At 42.4% G+C, this 18,664-nt stretch overlaps 1 protein-coding gene across 1 annotated transcript in view; it reads left to right on the plus strand.

Moving 5' to 3' along the window:
• Positions 1 to 18,664, plus strand: part of PHIP (pleckstrin homology domain interacting protein) — a 111,494-nt gene that overhangs the window by 12,543 nt on the left and 80,287 nt on the right. The window contains exon 7 of the mRNA XM_038177519.2: positions 9,141 to 9,301. Coding sequence (XP_038033447.2) covers positions 9,141 to 9,301 — 161 coding nt within the window. The remainder of the gene's footprint in view (positions 1 to 9,140; positions 9,302 to 18,664) is intronic.

Below are 18,664 nucleotides of genomic sequence, written 5' to 3' on the forward strand. Positions count from 1 at the left end.
GTTTCCATAAATTGGGATATTTAAAAAAAATATTTATGTATAAATAAAATAAAACTGAGAATGCTAAATTTGGGCTCTCCAGATTATTCCTGGTGTTCTAAGAATCTCCAAGTGAAACCTCCACGCTTTATCCAGAGGATTATGGTTCAGTCTTAAGCTGAAGCAGAGGCACGCTACATCTAAGAAGCTTTGGAGTCGAGCACTGCCAACTCTGACTTGGTCAGATGGCAAAGTATTTGGTGTTCTAGTGGCTCTTTTATTTTAAGGCACAAGTTGCATACTTCCCATGGTACTTTTGTAGGTGCTTGGGATATAGGGAGAGGACACAGTGTTACTGGCTTTTCAGAGCTTCCTCAGCTAACCTGTGTGTTATCCCGAGGTGGTTCACCAAAACCCTCCTGTAGTACCTACTTGCATTGAGTAGGTTTTAGTTTACAGACGTTATTTTGGTATTCATTTAAAGAATAGTTTCTATGTTGTGCTCCAGATGTGGAGGAAGAAGTGCTTGTGGCCGAGTATTTCCCTTTCTGAGTGGCTGTATGCAGTTGTGAACATTGTGAACTTAGAAAATCTTGGGCTGGATAAGCAGCCTTATCTGCAAGGTGTCTGGAGGACAGAGCTGTCTAATGGCTTAGATTTCCTTCGTAGTGGTTGTCTTAACTTTTTCAATACTTGGCGATGTGTTTTAAAACATATTTGAAATCAGAGCAGCAGAAGAAGCAGACTGTTCTGCTTTGTACTTTGGCTTAATCCACGGTACATATTTTTTTTAAGCAGAAAAGACCAGTGCATGAAGTCTCTGTCAGCTAGATAGCAAAGAAACTTGTAGTTGCCACGGTAGAGAAGTTAACTGTTAGGAGAAATAACTTTCAGGCTATTTATAGGAAGAACATGTACGGCTTCCTAAGTAAATGTTATTTTTATTGAACCTTTTGCAGAGCTCTGAATATTTGCAAAATTATAGTTATTTCAACATACCACGTTTTTCATGACCAATAATTTCCTTTTCTGAACGTTGAGATAAGTGCTGGTAACTGCATGTTTTCAACTGTGAAGTGTATTTGGATTTTTTGGATGTCTGGTTCAGACCTGTGCGTTAAAGCATTTGCATTTGGTTTATCCTGTTCTAGTCTGATCCTTTGAATGAAACTGGGAACTGGAATGACACTTTTATAAATAACATTAGATACTAGATTCCATTTTCTTACATAGCTAACCCATTCTCCACTAGGAGAGCTGCATTTTTTGTATTTGTGCAACAAAATGTTTGGAAACTCATGTTCTCAGGGCTGTATATATTTCACATGGAGAGCCCGCAAATGGTTGAGGAATGGGAAGAAGCATTTCAGTGTTGTGCAAGCTTTATCCTTCGTTTACGTCTTTCTAAGCATATTTGCACGTTTCCTAGTTTGATGGACCGATGTAATTACGATGCTGAAAGGATACTCTTTAGTTTAAAAATTTCATGCACATTGTGCCAGCTGCCTTCTAAGTAACTTCTATACGCAGTTAAAATACATCTGTACAAATACGTGCTTCGGCAGAGAACTATAAAGCATTTGTAGAATATGATATAGAGAAACAAAACTTGGGTAATAAATAATGTTTTTCCAGTTTATATTGTTTGTGCGACATAAGCACTAAGATAGTTAATTAAGAACACAAAGAGCTATGTCATATGTTCTTTTGTATTGTTAAAGATCCCTGCAGGAACAGAAATGGAACTCTTTCAGTAATTTTCAGGAACTGCTGAAAAAGCACAGAACCAAAGCTTAAAGCCGTGAGTTCAAAGCTCTTGGGAAGCTGGTCATTCATGTGTGAAGAGCTGAATGAGACTAGCTGCTCGTTCCCTGATAATGAAGAATGTTTTTCTTGATTGATGAATATATCTGCCTTTGAGAAATACTATTTCATTGTCTTGCTGAATAGTCCTCCTCGATAAAAGTTCTGAGAGATTTTCTGTTTTTCTCACAGTTTCATTATTAAATGAACCTGCTGTTTCGGCTGTAAACAGGACGTGATGTTCTGCTAGTGGTGTAGATGTTTGTTTTTTAGAAATTTAGTAAATACTTTAGGCCTAAAAGCTAACCTAAGAGTACTTTGCATAATATGCTCCTGTTACTATAAAAACAAACAAACAAAACCAAAATAAACTAACCCAAAAGACCAGCTTTAGGTTTTGAATATTAGCGATGCAATACATTTAAATTATCTGTGTAAACTAACGTTGTTACCTGTGTTTATTCAAGTATAAAGTGAATTATACTAAAATAAATGCCTTCTTTTTATGCAAAAAGAAACGTTATAGAAGTCCTAAGGTCCTAATATGTTGAGTGAGATATGTAACAAATAAGTAATATGCTGGGTGTAAGCAAGATTATGCTGAAGATAGGGATAGCTGAAGTTTGGAAATGCTGGGGATTGCACAGCTTTCATTTGTTGTTGCGTGCTACCCTTGCAAGCGTCTTGCCTCTCATTTCTTTAAATTGGTAAGGGTTTGGTCACCTACTTTCACTGAGCAGGTAAATTTTATTTGCAAAGTTTTGGGTGTACATAGACATGACATACACTCAGATATGCTCCAGTGAGAAGCCAGTATGCCTTTACCCTGCCCTGAGACAAGTTCTTGCTCAATCAGTTGCTAGCTTTATCTCACGTCAGGTGGGTGGTGATCATTGCCTATAAGCCAGAAGATGTGGAGTACTGCGTAGAGTTTGGAAGTCAAACAGAGAAATGGTGGGAAGGTAAAAGTCAGTTCAAGCTGCTTTTTTGATCCTGGATATCATGACAGAAGGGGTGGAGGAGGGAAGAAAACCTGAGTGCGTGACACATTTAATGTTATTAGCTTAGGCAGCGACAGGAGGAGTCTGGCAGTCTTGTTGTTTTAAACAACTGTAAATGCCTTGGTATTCACTAGAGGTGTGCCCAGGCTCTCAAGCTATGCAACTCATTTCGTTATGGCTAAGAGTTGTGAATAAAATGTGTTTCTCAAGTGTCCTTCAAGATCTGCTTTGAACCTGCTTCCATTTCTGTGTGAATGGAGGAGGAACAAAGGTGGCTGCTGTTCTTCAGAATAGAACTTTAATTAAACAGAACTCCAGAAGGGAAGAAAATGAAAAATAAACCATAAAGACTGCCCTATGTGTATGTTTGTTTTTTTTTTTTTGGTGTAAGGTAAAGCACATTACTCTCCCCCATCTTTAAAGGCATATTTCATATTCAAGGATAAGACCGTGTAAATAAGGTGATGAAGCTGGTCGCTTGAATTAAAAAAAAAAAAGTGAAAAAAGCCAAGGGAAAAAAAGGTCAGCACAGCTAATACTGCACTGTCTTTCAGACACCAAAATTTATCTCTCACAGATTGCTGTATTTCTCTGAGCTGCTTGTTCTATTTTGGGTGCGGAGTTAGAGACATGCTAAAACTTTGAAGGCATTCAGGTTGGTGCCTGCCGCGTGCCTTTTGAGTGGGAGAAAGCCTGATACAATCTTTCACAAGCTCTATTGAGAACTCCTACCATTTTACATTCAGCAGCTTTATGTATGTTAAATTTTAAATTGTTCTGAGGGAAAGCAAAAAATTAAGGTGATCTTGACTCAGAGATGTGGTTTTCAGATTAACGTTGTTAGTAGCAGTGAATCATAACAGTAGAAGTGAGATTTTAAAAATTTCCATTTTACTAAGTTGTCTGAAGAGCCCAAGTCTCTGTTTGGTTTATGTTTCTAAGTGACCTTTAAAAATAAATAAATGTATTTAAGTGTTGGCCTTGATGGGTGCAGAATCCCATGTTTCTCATTGCATTCATCTGCTGCTTTCCCCCATACACTTTTTTTAATCTAGTAAAGGGCTGTAGTAACTTGTAGTTGACCTTGCCTTCAAAGGGGAGGCTGGACCCGGTGACTTGCTGAGGTTGGAGTGGATTTGTAGTGTTCTGCGACTGCAGTAATAAAAGTCAGAGCTCTTCTGGCATTGAATCTGGGGAAGGGCATGAAGGAGCACACAGGGCTTCTCCAGGTGGCTGAACAGAGTTGCCCAGAGAGGCTGTGGAGTCTTTCCTTGGAGATCTTCAGAAGCCACCTGGACGTGGTCCTGGGCAGCCTGCTCTGGGTGGGCCTGCTTAAACCAGGGGGTTGGAGCAGGTGGGCTCCAGAGGGCCCTGCCAGCCCCAGCCCTTCTGGGATTTGGTACAAGCAGAAATGTTTGGCTCAAAGGATTGACTGGCAAAAGGGTTTACTGCTGGTGCACACAGGGGCTAACATTAGGGCCGGCACTGTTTAACAAGTGTGCAGGCAGTGCACAACTAGGGGTGGTGGCTGACACATCAAAGGGACCATGCTGCCATTCAGAGGGCCCTTAACAGGCTGGAGAAATGGGAGAGCAGGATCTGGGGGTTTCTCTCTGCTGGGCAGCCACCACCACCGCTCTTTCACTCCCCCTCAAAGGAAAAGTGGGAGAAAATATGATAAGGGCTCAAGGGTTGAGATAAGGACAGGGAGATGACTCAACAATTATTGTCATGGACAAAAACAGACTCAGCATAGGGAGATTAATATAAGTGGTTTCAAGTTATTGCCTATCATAAGCATGTTAGAGCAGTGAGAAACTAAAAGCAAACCAAAAACACCTTCCCGCCACCTGCCCTCTTCCACCTCCCTCCCCCCAAGTGGCACAGGGGAATGGGAGCTGCAGCCAGTTCCTGACGCTTTATCTCACAGTCCCTCCCTGCCCCTGCTCCCCATGGGGTCCCTCCCATGGGATGCCGTCCTTCCTGAACTGATTCTGCAGGGGCTGCCCACAGGCAGCAGCTCTCCAGGCACTGCTCCCACAAGGCTCCATCCCACAGGGTCCATCCCCCAGGAGCAAACTGCTCCAGCACGGGGGCCCCCACGGGTGGGCAGCAGCTCCCCCCAGACCCCCTGCTCCTGCGGGGGCTCTCCACGGGCTGCGGCCTCCTCCAGGCCACATCCACCTGCTCCACTGGGATGGAGTTGTCACACAGCAGATTTTTTTCCCCTTCCTTCAGTCTCCTCTCCCAGAGGCCCACCCAGCATTGCTCCTTGGCTTGGCTCTGACCAGTGGTGGGTACCTGTGGAGCCGGCTGGAGCTGGCTCTGATCTTACATGGGGCAGCTGCTGGGCTCTGCTCACAGAGGTCCCACAAAGAGAAGTGCAGAAGTCCGTGGGAAGGAAGGTCTCTGTGCACAATTAGACAACAGGGGCTTAATGAGCTGGGCTCTTCTCATTGGTGCCTCCTGATAGGACAAGAAGCAATGGAAACAAACCAAAGTACAGGAATTTCCACTGAAACATTGGAAAGTACCTTTTTACTGTGGGTAGTCAAAACATTGGCCCGGGGTGTCCAGAGGGGTGGTGAAGTCTCCACCCTTGGTGATACTCAAAACCCGACTGGACGCAACCTACTCAAGGTGAACCTTCTTGATCTGGGCAGCTGAGCTCCAGATGTCGCTTCCAACCTCTGTGATTCTGTGACAAGGTCAAGAGTCGATCTTTAAGGCTGGTCATGTTGGGTGAAGACGAGCCCAGTTACCTGAAAGTGATGAGCAATTTGCTTTGTTTGGAAGCAACTGGTAAACAACTGATAGCAACTTAAAAGTTTTTGTTTGTTTTTGTGGAGAAGTTTTCTTACATGCTCAAACATCTGCAGAGCACCTCACTTTTTTAGGTGTTGAATTTTACTGATCAGCTAGCTTCACTATTAAATACAAAGAATTGATATATGAGAACCAAAACGTCAACTGGGACTAAGTAGTGGAGTGTTGTTCCGTGTCACGCACACAACTGATAACATCTGTGTTTGTTTTTTTCTCCTTCTTTTTAAAACAGAATCTTGTGCATGGGTAGTGGACAGACACAAAGATAAGATAATTTTAATTCCCTTAGCTGGCCAGGCATTGGGTTATAGCTTTTTCCATGCAGTGTCCAGTTCACGGGGACGTCCTAGTAAGGAGCGAGCAATCTGTTGTGTAGCTTTGTTCTTTCTTGCATCCAACCCTTCTTTCTTTTCTTGGTTGACTCGCTGTAGGGCCCAACCAGTGCTCTCTAACTGGCCTTGGATAAAGTTTGTGTCCTCCTTTCCTTGCTTGTTAGGTACTGTTTGTGGCAGCTGTTTAACTGCTTAAACCTTATCACTCTTCCTGTGATTGAACCAACACCTTTGCTTATGCTGACCCCATTGTGTGAGGCCGGGCAGAACCTAAGCAAAGACTCAGAACTGCTAATAGGGATTAAACAAGAGATTGCAGGAGTAACCGCTGTACAGGAGTTCCTAAAATCATTCCCCCCCCCGCCCCCCCCCAATACAGTTAAAATCAAGCTAAAATAGCTTAAAGACCACAGAAGGCCTGAAAGGTATTGAGGCCAGATACGGGTGACTATCATGATGAAACCTAAGACTTATAATTAATACAAAGGTATTATTATTAGCAATTGGTAGTCTTTCTCAGCTTGGTTCACACCAGAAAAAATCAGTTTTATTGTTTTGATGCACAAGATGCAGCTATTTTTTAATTTTTACCTGTACTCCAAAAGGAAAAAAAAAAAAAAAAGAGTACTTCCTTTGCTAACAAGGTCTGTGCTGGAGTTGTAAATGTTGGAATAAAACATGGGAACGCCTCAGAAATCAAGCTGGATCCCTTGGCTAAGGGAATGAGATTAAATATAATTAGAGTTAAATGGGAGGCTGTATTGAAGAACAATGATGGATGTGAGCATTTAGTTTAAAAAAAAATGTTGGAGGAGTCTTCTAAAAAATAGTTTTTTAATGGACAGTGTCCAAACCTATGGGAAGTTGTCATGGTTTGTTTTTTTTCTAAAAGCATGATCTTGGTTAAAAATCCTCTTCCCCATCATCCATAGGTTCATAATGATACTTTTTGCCTTATAAAACCAATTTTTAAAACCCTTAAATTTATTTTTAAAGGGTAATGGGATTTTTATGTAGTTTTAATCTAGATTTTGTTCAAAGCCAATGAGTAAGCTCCCAGTTTTCTCATTTCCCCTGTCGCTGTGTTGCTTCTGTTGTGTGCAGTAGGCTGATTGTTGCTAAACAAGGGATGCTTGAGTTCCCCAGAGATATGTGAACCAGTAGCAATTTGCCCATCACCACTTGACATCAACAAGAATATCAGTAGAAATACTGGCTTAGGCTATGTTAAATCTATTAAATTAATCTAAAAATCTATTAAATTAAAAAAAAGTCAAGATTTGTCTGTATATTAAAAGTAAAATGCTTATATGAAGTTATTGGTTGCTTCCTCCTAAAGAGGCTGCTTACTTCTAAACTTACTGACAGAACATCTCAGCAAATTAACTTTTAGTTTAGCTTTTTGCTTTTATGAGAGCTATGGATTCATTTTTATATAATGTGCTAGAAGCTGATTTCCAAGCAACCTACTTACATTAAGAGCAAACAAAAAGGTAACTACTGAATAGGTTGAGATTGTGTAAGATCACTTTATTGTTGTGGCAAATACTTTTTCTTACCCTGTTTTATTGTGTGTGGTTGGTGTGTGTTTTATTTTTTCTTTTTACCATGGGATGATGTGTCAGAAGCAGAAACGATTTATCTTGTGACTGAACTAATCTGGGTTTCCTGCTGTTCTAAAGTAGACTGTCTGTTGGCAAGGAAAAGCTTTGTCATAAAGCAACTGCAGCTGCATCTTTTTCTTGTGTAGGGGGAGGGTGAAGATATTGCAGAGCCTTAAGGCAGTAGCAGCACAGCGAGTCAGTGCCTCACCCCGCAGCTAAGGATCCTGCTCCTTCACAAAGTGTCTTGAACTGGGAAGACTTCCTTGAATCCCTGGGCTACATATGCAGGAGCTGAAATGTTTCAGGGCTGTTCTCATGGCCTGAAGCCAGTGGGCTTGGCAGTTGTCCATACCACTAAGTGCTTTTGCTCCCGTGCAGAGTAGCTGCTATCCAGTTTGCATAATGAATGAAGTTTGACCTGTGCTGACTCATGAACCACTGTCTAGTTGGCCTGGGCCAAAACTGTGCGGTGCAAGAGGCTTGTAGCTCTTCACAGCTGATGCTAGCGAGAGTGTCATGCACTTCCAGCCCTGCACCCTGTCCCCTTCAGTTCACTAGCACACACACTACTGTGGTGAAATGATGTGTAAAGAACTCCTAACCAAGGGAGTGATGAGAGTAGCAACTACCTGTCTTGACAGTGGTGAATCTTGTTTTTCATGAGTAGTGCTGTGGATATTGCTGGGCATTAATTATTATTTTTATTTTATTTTACTTTTCACATATTCAGAAGCAGGATATATTTGCAAATTTTATCGTAATTCTGTGGAATATAAAATATATTGCCACCATTTCTTAGCTCTAATAACAATATGGGGAACTGTCTGACTAACGTGTATCCATGCATGCAAGCGCTACACTTTGCTGCTTGATCATTGCATGAGTAGCAGTTTAAAATTAATAACTCTGACCTTTATTTTCCTTCCATTTTGTTAGAACAAAGTAAATTCTTGCTCCTGGACTTTTTTAGCTTTTAAACTGGGATAAAAAAATCCTAAACCCTTTAAACAAAGTTCCGTTAATCAAAATCAGGGTTTGCTAAATTTGTATCTGGTTTTGTTTGGTTGTGTTTTTTTTGTTTTTTTTTGGCCATAGTAGGCAGTAGTATTCTTCAAAACAAGAGCTGATTTTATCTTGCAGAGGGTGGATAAATGTTTGATTATGCAGGTGTCTAAAAACAGGTTGCCCTGGAGAGGACTTGAATGCTTTCTGGTGTGCAGTTAATAGCTATGGGGAAGCTTGTATGTATCTTAAATTCGAGGTGGTTTACTCCTCCATGGAAGCTGTCTTGGTCCTCCTGAATTTCTCACACTAGGTATGAAGCAAGAAGCATACATTTAGGCGCTTAGAAATGTAAGTTTGATGTATAATACCTTTGTGTTCTGCCTTGCACTTCACTACTTTTTTGCATGTTTGTTTCATAGGCTACTTTTGTATTACATTTTCCCTTATTAAGGTAAAATGAGAGAATCACTGTAGTAAAGTGTTCATATGAGAAGTGGTCTAGTGCTGAAATGAACTTTCACTTCTTTCTCTACAGTGTTGTAGTTTATGAACACAATATAAATGTTATTTTCTTTCTTCTCATTTGGTAGTGGATACCTTGTTTTCGAGAAAACTAAATGGAAAATACAGACTTGAACGCCTTGTTCCAACTGCAGTCTATCAACATATGAAGATGCATAAACGAATTTTAGGACACTTATCTTCTGTATACTGTGTAACTTTTGATCGGACTGGCAGGAGAATATTTACTGTAAGTACAAATTTTCTATCATATGATTTTTTTGAAGTGCAGTTAGCATGTCATTTAACTGTTCCCAAAACCTAAATGTACTGATGTCGCATATTAAAAGCAGATGAATGCTTTACTGCTGTTACTCTTGGATGCTTTTTAATGACCATGCTGATTTGCATGTTAAAATAGTTTCAGCATACTAATATATTGGGTGTACATGGCAAAGTTTTGGTAGCAGGGGGCTGCAGAGGTGGTTTCTATGAGAAGCACCCAGCAGGCTCCAAAGGGACCTGCCTCTGGCTAGAGCCAAGCCAGGAAGCGATGCTAGGTGGGCCTATGGGAGAGCAGATTGAAGAAAGGGAAAAAAAAACTGTTGTGTGACGGCAGCTGGGAGAGACAGGAGTGAGAAAATGAGAGAGGAGCAGCCCTGCAGACCACAGGGTCAGTGCAGAAGTGGGGCAGGAGGTGCTCCAGGTGCTCCAGCAGTAGTTCCCCTGCGGCCTGTGGAGAGGCCCCTGGTGGAGCAGGCTGTCCCCCTGCAGCCCATGGGTCCCACATGGAGCAGATCTCCACGCTGCAGCCCCCCCATGGGTGGAGGAGCCCCCGGGGGAGCAGGTGGATGTGGCCTGGAGGAGGCTGCGGCCCATGGAGAGCCCCCGCAGGAGCAGGCCCCGGGCCGGAGCTGCAGCCCGTGGAGAGGAGCCCACGCAGGAGCAGGGGGTCTGGGGGGAGCTGCCCCCACCCGTGGGGGCCCTGTGCTGGAGCAGTTTGCTCCTGGGGGATGGACCCCGTGGGACGGAGCCGTGTGGGAGCAGTGTTTGGAGAGCTGCTGCCTGTGGGCAGCCCCCGCAGGCTCAGCTGGGGAAGGACGGCATCCCGTGGGAGGGACCCCACAGGGAACAGGGACAGGGAGTGACCATGAAGGAGCACTGGGGACAGAGTGTAAGGGACTGACTGCAGCCCATTCCCCTGCACTGCTCTGGGAAAGGAGGTGGAAGAGGGTGGCTTTAGTTTGTTTTTAGTTTCTCACTGCTCTAGTCTGCTAGTGATAGGAAATAAATTACATTAATCTCCGTGTGCTGAGTCTGTTTTTTTCTCCCCCTCTTCCCTGGGGAGGGGGAGTGAGGGAGCGGTTGTGTTGGAGCTCAGCTGCCCAGCTGGGTAAAACCACCACAGCTAAATGTGACGGTGACTGCTGATCCATGCATTTTAGTCAGAAAACAAGTAAATTCCAGTAAAATTACCATGAGTAGACTTGTATTTTCTGGGAAGAAACATAGCAAAAGAGTGGACAACCACCACAAAATTTTAGAAGTCAGGGAGGACAATCAATATGTAATTAAAAACTGTTTTGACTTTTTTTCTGTATTTTTAAAAAAATTTAAAGCATGACAGTTAACAGTCTGGTGCAGTACTTAATATTTGTATGGCATGCTGGTGGAAACTAGAAGCCTAGCGTAGTGCGTTTCAACAGATGTTGGTTCACAAGGAATTGTAATCCGTGAGATACCAGAAACTGTTTTTAGTGCCAATGTTCTCACTATTTGTAGCTATTTTCATTGTGTTGTTTTGGTGGTTTGTTTTTTTTTTGCCTTTTTTTTTTTGTTTGTTTTGGGTTTTGTTCTGTTTGTTTAAAAAACAAAGGAGGGTGTCTGAAATCAGTACTGAAAGTGCATTTTTCCCAAATAAATGGGAATTATGAAAACAGACGGGTGCCAGTATAATTTGGATACCTTAGCAATAGTCAATTTTAATGAAGCAAAGGACCATATAAATGCATACCCCATGTCAATGTGGGCCACTTGAGCTGCATTTATTGCCTTCCCACAAGTACTGGATACTTCTGATGCCTTCGTGGATTCAGGAGCCTGATTGTGTCCCTTCGAAGCTCATGACAGTGAACTCTGACAATGCAGATGAAAGTACATTTTGGTTCTACGCTACGTCTTGCAGTCCTAACTGTTCAAATGCTTTCAGCACAGCCACAAATATAACTTGCCCTTTCGCCCACATACGTTTTACTTCCTGGCGTGGAAGGATGTGTGGTTGTAGGGACTGGGGCGCTTCGAGAGTCATGAACAGGCTTCTCTTTATTTGTTCACTTGTTCACAGTAGAGATTTTCTTCATATTTCTTTAGCTTTCATTGACAAGCTAAGTCCCTCAACAGTCATAGGCATTAAATTCTTACCATCTCCTCTAGTTTGTGCGTGATTAACCTGTCAGGAGAAGGGTCTCTCCGATGTCGTGGGCATATTTTATACGTGACAAGGTAGAATGGGTTAGGGATTTTGTGTGCGAGTATAAAAATCCCCTACACTCATCCTGTTCACCTCTAAATAAAAACTTCTTCAAGGAAGCACCAGGAGAAGTGAATGAAAGTCCTTGTTAAGTCTTGTGATTCTTCATTTTTTCTGAATCCCATGTTCCTAAAATCTGTTGGCTTTGAGGGATGTCTGATGGGAGGTGTCCCTGCCTATGGCAGGGTGGTTGGAATTAGATGGTCTCTAAGGTCCCTTCCACCCCAACCCATTCTGCGATTCTATGAATTTACTCAGCTTCCCCTGAGTGCACCTGTAGGGAAGAGTAGAGTTGCACATTCCCTTGTGCTTTGCAGTGTGACTTAACAGTGGCTATAGAGGGACAATTCTCTGGACTGTAACAACAATTTATTTCCAAAATAAAAGTGGAAGAACCTGGAATAAAATAGAGGGGAGCAATATTGCTTCTGCAACCCTAGAGCTTTGCCGGCAGTCCTTTGCTGAGAGATAAACTGATGTCCTGGTATAATTGCCAGTAAAATTGCCCGAAAAAGGTCACAAGTTCACATCATGATTATTTCAACCCAGTGTCGAATAAACTGTCTGTAGAAGGTAATTGTAGCTGGTGAATTTTCATCTGGGGGGCTGGGGCAGAACTTCTTACCTCAGCATTGTCAGGTAAGGCCTGTGGGTGTTGTGTAGATGTTTAAGTGGTCGGTGACAAATGGAAAACCAAAGTGTTTTATTCTGCACTCAGTGAAATACAAGTTGAAGTTGCTGGTGTAGTGTAGTCAATGGATAATCGGTGGTGAACTGTCTTCTTTTAATTTCATTTTAATCTTTATGACAAAATGGGGACAAGTCTTCTTTTCAGTCTAGACCACTGCTGTTTCTTCAGTCTCCAGTGTAGTCAGTAGAACTGGGAATTTCTAATCAGAAGGAAGGCAGACTTCATTCTAGATGTCTGCTACCAGCATATAAATTTATATGTATCAATAGGGGATCATTCTTGCTCTGGTTTTACTCTAACCTAGAGTGTTTAGTGTGACACTAGCTAGATAAAAGAGGTTGGTTTAGATTTATAATTGGGTGTAGAAGATGCATCATAACTATTTTCCTTCTGACCTCTGAAGGATTGAAAGCCTTTAAATTCAAGTTTTGTTTATGTGCTGCTTCAAATTAAAAGAAAGAAGTGATCTCAGCACATTTTCGAGTCACGCTGTTCTGAGAGATGTTATCTTTGCTAGGAAGAAGGTGCTCTTAGTTTGCCTGGAGGCAGTGAAAACAGGACATTATGCAGTTTTCCTACTAGCTAGTAGGTCATGCAGTGACTGGTTCTATTTACATTCTTCTAAAGATTTCACAAGAGATTTCTGAAGATCAGCCTCTAAGCTGTTGTGTTTTTTTTTTTCCTGAATATACAAAAATATTCCTAATATACAAACTGGGATGTCTTGGTAATTTCTATTTTTAAATTAACCGCAATGAAGACAACCTCTTTCCTTGCAAAGACACAACTGAAAGAACTACCAGCTGCCAGTGAAGAAAACCTAATTATTTCTGAGACTGTGTTTTGGATCTTTCGAAAAGCGTGACTTGCAGAACCCACGCATGGTAGTAGGGACAGGCATTGCTTCTTCTGGTTCTTGTACTACTTCGTCCTTCCTTGCAGTCAGAAAGTTGCCATCATCTTTTCCACCACCTTTATCTCCCTGTTGCCTCCGAGATACTCTTTCTAGGGAATAATAAACAAGGGTGTGTAATAACCCGTGGTTGGAAACTTTACACAAGCTGATTTGTTTGGATTTTGGCAGCCTACTGCAGCCCACAAGTTTGTGTAATGGTAGGAAAGCGATGAACCAGTTTTGCTCCATACCTTGGTAAGGCTGTCATCACTTCTCTGCTGGTGCTGAACTTGTTCTAGGACTCGCTTTTGACAAATGCTTTTAATAGGTGCATGATGTGTAGTAGTTGCAGACAAAACCTTGGAAATGTGAACTGCAGAGTAAGCCAATGCCCTTGCTGGTAGAACTGCAGCAGTATTTGAAGAGTTGTGAATTGTCCCATTCAGATCAGGCAAAATTTCATGGAGTTATTTCAGATCTAATATTACTGTTTGGCCAAGATGCTACAGAATTTACTACTTTAGACATGTTTCTTGCTTTCTTGCTTGCTGAGACAGTTTAATTTTCCTGTACAATGGAGAGGTACAACACATGCCTATATATCCAGCCCATAACTATATAGGCTATACTATATATAGGGAGAAGCCAAGTCTTCTGCTTTCCTTAGTTCAATGTGGTTACATCGACTTCTGAGGTCTCTCCAGCTGTCAGCAGATCCTAGAACTAGCTGCTTTTTTTTTTTTCCCTTTGTTGCTGACTCTTTTACATCTTTAAGTTATCTATGCACAGATTGCTCTCCATCAATTACATTCTGCAAGCAGCTTTTTAGGGGTCTTGTAATACGAGGTTTAGTTTATTGGGTGTCTTTCATTTATTTACTTATTTGCTTTGAACAATCTGTTCATCCAGTAGAATGGCTGCAAGCTGTAAGTGAGTAGCTGATTCATAATGTTGATCCTTACAACGTGAAAATTGCAGAAGCATGTTTTATATAATATATACAGTGCTGCAGAGAGTAATGTTTGTGCAGCTCGAAGAAAAATGGGGTAGTGGTTTGAGGCTTCTAGACTGTGATGCAAGTAATTAATGTTAATGGCTTGGCTCTGTTCTCATACATTTATTGCTTTGTGTAAGAGATCAATCCACATGTGAACGATTTCCATCCCCCACCCTCCTAGAGCGCTGTAGAAATTGTAGGTTCCCAGTTCCCTGTTCCCTTCTTACACTCTCAGGTCTCTGTTTCAAGGGGTGAGGGCATTATTTGTCACCATGAGTTTCACACACCCGCCCACCCCAGCCCTTTATGTCTCCTCCGTTGATTTTTTTGGTGGTGACTGCACTTCCCTCAAGAATGTGCAAACTTCTTCATTCTTGAGATCTTACACAGTGAAAGCAGTAGAGCAGGGTGAGCTCATAATGCATTTCACATCATCAGTGTATTAAGTAGGTAACGTTTTTTGGCCAAATTTTAGTTAAACATTTGCAGACCCAGGGGGCTAGCAGAGAAAACTACTTGAAATAAAATAAGTGGCAAAAGTATGTTTCACTATCTGTGTTAAGTGCTCTTGTCATTTGCAAGACTTTCACTAATCACTAATTGAAAAGAACAATGTAAATGTTTGAAGAATGTTTAAAACGAAGATATTGGTGCATTAATGACTCTAACGTCTGGAGGCATGGGAATTTTAAATAAATGATTGAGCTTGACGTGGAGTGTGAAACTTTTTAAATTTTAGCTACAGAAGTGCAACCTTGAATCAAGGAAAACAGGAACAGTTACGGAACCTCATTAGTTGAGTAGTATTGGGGAAAAAAATCACCTATTTGCTTTATAGACTGCTTATATGTTTGTTTTAAAGAAACAAAGGGATTAAAACAATCTGCTTAAAGCTTAACAGGCAGAGCTTAAAGCAAAAATGGTGCCCTTTTTTCTCTTAACTCTGCTTATAAAGCTTTAAACAGCAAGTTTGCTAGTTCTGTTGTAATCCCCTGTTAACTTGTTCATTTGAATTGATTTGAAAATGTGAATTACAGAGCTTGTTTTTATTTATTTATTTATTTTTTCATTCTCTTTAGTATTCTCAGCAACTTAAAGGGAATAAATCAGGTGATAATGAAATTAGCCTGAATCAAGGTATTCAGGATGAGTGAAATCTGGAGCCTTTTCAAAAGCGTTAAATGCTCACAACTGTAAATGCAGTTAAACAACTACAAATGAAATTAAGAGACACCTGAATCTTCTTGTAGAAGTTCTGAGCACCTTACTGGGGGATACCAAGTTCTATCTATAAACTGAAAGCTTCCTGAAAGTGATTTACTTTTTTTCCATACAGGTATTTGAGCTGAACTCAGCGTGGCAATAAAGGGATAAACAGAGTAGCTTCTTACTAGAACAACATTATTAAGGGTTTTGGTAATGTTGAACTATCTCAAGAATACTTTTAATTCACAATGCTTGGCTTTCTGAGAGGTAAACTCTTCTAAGTTACCAAGCTTCAGGAAGGAATTGAACACAGGTTGTTATGGTGTACAGTATGCAGGCAGAGGGGGGATGGAGACATCCGTCCCAGATCTTGTGTCTGGCCTTGTTCTCTGCCTCGGCTGTAGAGCCTTTGGTCTGCTTCCTTGTCTAAGCCAACATTTTTCTCCTAAAAGACCCAGTGAGATGAACCCCAGCATTTGGGAGGAGGGGATTAATGTGATATTGATGTTTCCCTTGCATAGGATTCACTACTGCACGTCCCTTGTTCCTAGAGTTGCCCTCTTGTGTTTTTAGAAAAGCCATCTCGGAAAGCAGTATCTCATTGCATAAGACTCTTCCTGTGAACCAGGGGGCAGTTGTTTTTAGATTAAGGTAGCACTTATCAGAAACATGTTTCTGTATACCATCCTCTTTCTGAGGAAGGTGGAAAGAATGGTGAGTAGTCAATGGATATACAGACTGTGCTTTTAGAAATCTGGGCTCTTGCTTGTGGTTGTGTTCCTCTGTCTTTGAGTTGGAGTTTGCACATCTTTTCACTGTTGGTAGTACTGAGCAATAACTGGCATGATTTCCACGTGGGTCTTAGTAATTCTTTGTTATGGAGGGCAGAGATTCAGAAGCAAGATTACATTTGTACATCTTGGACTCCAGCTGGGAATTCCTAGAGACTACCTTGTGAAGGTGGCAGAAATTAGCAGCTGAGATCTCATACCTGTTCTAACAGCAACGTGAATGTGCCCTTTGCACATCTCCTTCCTGTGGTCTGGAATGCCAGGGATATCTTTGGAGATTGGGAGGAAAGCCGACTACAAGAAAACTCTGTGCATTCAGCTTTTTATGGAGTATGGTGGTTTTCAGTATCTCTGAAGCTGCAGTGACTGTCAGCCAAATACTTGTTGCTAAAGGATAAAATGCCCAAATCCTGAGGATGAATTACAGTGCTTTCTCACTTGCTTTGGGAGCAGTATGGGGCCAAAACTGTCACCACATCAAATTATTGAGAGTGATACAGTTTTGTCAGGTTTCCAGCAGCTTCATTCATTCTGTTATTTGGGTTACTAGGGAAAGTACAGGAAGCATGAATCTCTTAAGGACAATATATAAGGTCATTTTACGACTTAGGTATTGCTATAAATCTTGTCATCTGCGTGATCAAGGAGTAATGGCTTTAACAAGGAGTAATGGTTTAAAACTAAAAGAGGGTAGATTTAGAATTAAGCCTAAGGAATACTTTACTCAGGGGTGGTGATGGCACAGGCTGCCCATGAGAAGCTGTGGATGCCCCATCCCCGGAGGTGCTCAAGGCCAGGCTGGATGGGGCTTTGGGCAACCTGGTCTGGTGGGAGGTGTCCCTGCCCATGGCAGGGGGGTGGAACTGGTTTTAAGGTCCCCTCCAACCCAAAGCATTCAGTGATCTCTAGTTACCACAGGAACAATTGCTTCCTTGCAGATGAGATCATGTTTTCACTACTGAAACACGTGAAGAGAGGTTAAGTTATCAAAGTCAAGCAGTAAACTTCATCCCTTCATATCTGTCGCAGTCTGGCAAAGGAGGAATAAAAGACTTATCACAAGCCAGGAAAGAGAGGTGGGGAGAGCACAGAGAGCCGGTAGCAATGGGTTGTTGCTGGCATAGTTTGAAAACAGAGAGTAGCGTGCTTTATGGGTTCCTGAGAGGATGAGTTTCTTTTTGTTACCTGATGAATAGGAGAGGTCTTGGTCCCAAGCTGAATCTGCGTAACTTGAGCAGGAAAACACGAGTGCAGGATTCCTTTCTGGTGGAGAGGGAGCATTTAGAGTTGTTTGCAAGTATTTTGAAGCCCCAAGATTTTATTTATGGTAGAATGGAGATGGCCATCAAAGCAACCCCGTGAGGTGGGGGGGCTGCTGCTGCTGGCTCTGATCATACAAACAAGAACTGCTCGGGGAGGTGAAGGTCGGGGGCAGTCTTGACAGAAGTGACCATCAGACGATGGAGTTTGTGATTCTGCAAAGAAGGGAACAAGGCAAAAAGCAGGCTCACAACCCTGGACTTCAGAAGAGCAGGTTTGGGCCTGTTCAGGGACCTGCATGGAGGAGTCCTGTGGTTATGGTCCTGGAGAGAAGGGGTACAGGAGAGCTGGTTGATTTTTGAGGATCATTCCTGTCCTGATGCACGGGAAGACAAGCAGAGGTGGCAGGAGGCCTGCATATACAAAACAAATGATGCGCAACACAATTGCTCACCACTCGCTGACCGATGCCCAGCCCGTCCCCAGGCAGTGGTAGCTCCCCCCTCGCCAGCCCCCCCAGTTTTATTGCTGAGCACAACACCACCAGGTGTGGGCCATCCCTTTGGCCAGCCTGGGCCCCCTGCCCTGGCCGTGTCCCCTCCAGCTCCTGGTGCAGCCCCAGCCTCCTCACGGGCAGGGCAGAACCAGGAGCAGGAAAGGCCTTGACTGCTCTGCCACAACATCAGTGAGTTATCAGCATTATTTTTCTCCTAAATCCAACACGTGTTTACCATGCCAGCTACTAGGAAGAAAATTAACCCTATGTCAGCTGAAACCAGAACAGATATGAAGAGCAGCAAGAAGGGCTTCTTCAATATATCAGCAGCAAAAAGAAGAACAGGGAAAAGGTGGGCTTGCTACCTACTATAATGAAACGACTGAAGTTGGTGGATGAAGGCCAGTAGTGTGGATATTGCTTGTCCGGACTAGAGCAAGGCTTTCAGCACGGTCATGACATCCTTACTGACAAACAGATGAAGCACAGGCTTGGTATGTTGACAGTGAGATTGACCAAAAATGGCCTGAACTGCCTGGTTTGAAGGGTCATTGTCGGTGACATGAACTCTGGCTGGAGACCAGTCCCTAGCGGTGCACCTGAGGGTTTGGTTCTGAGGCCGGTATTGCTTGATGTCACCCTTAATGACATGGGTGATGGGAAAAAGTGCTCCTTCAGAAACACTGTAGAGCAGAACAAGTGTGGTTGCTAGCACAAGTTGCTAGAACAAGTGTGGGCTGTACTGCC

Source organism: Anas platyrhynchos, chromosome 3 (genome assembly GCF_047663525.1).
Source record: "Anas platyrhynchos isolate ZD024472 breed Pekin duck chromosome 3, IASCAAS_PekinDuck_T2T, whole genome shotgun sequence".
NCBI classification, from domain to species: domain Eukaryota; kingdom Metazoa; phylum Chordata; class Aves; order Anseriformes; family Anatidae; genus Anas; species Anas platyrhynchos.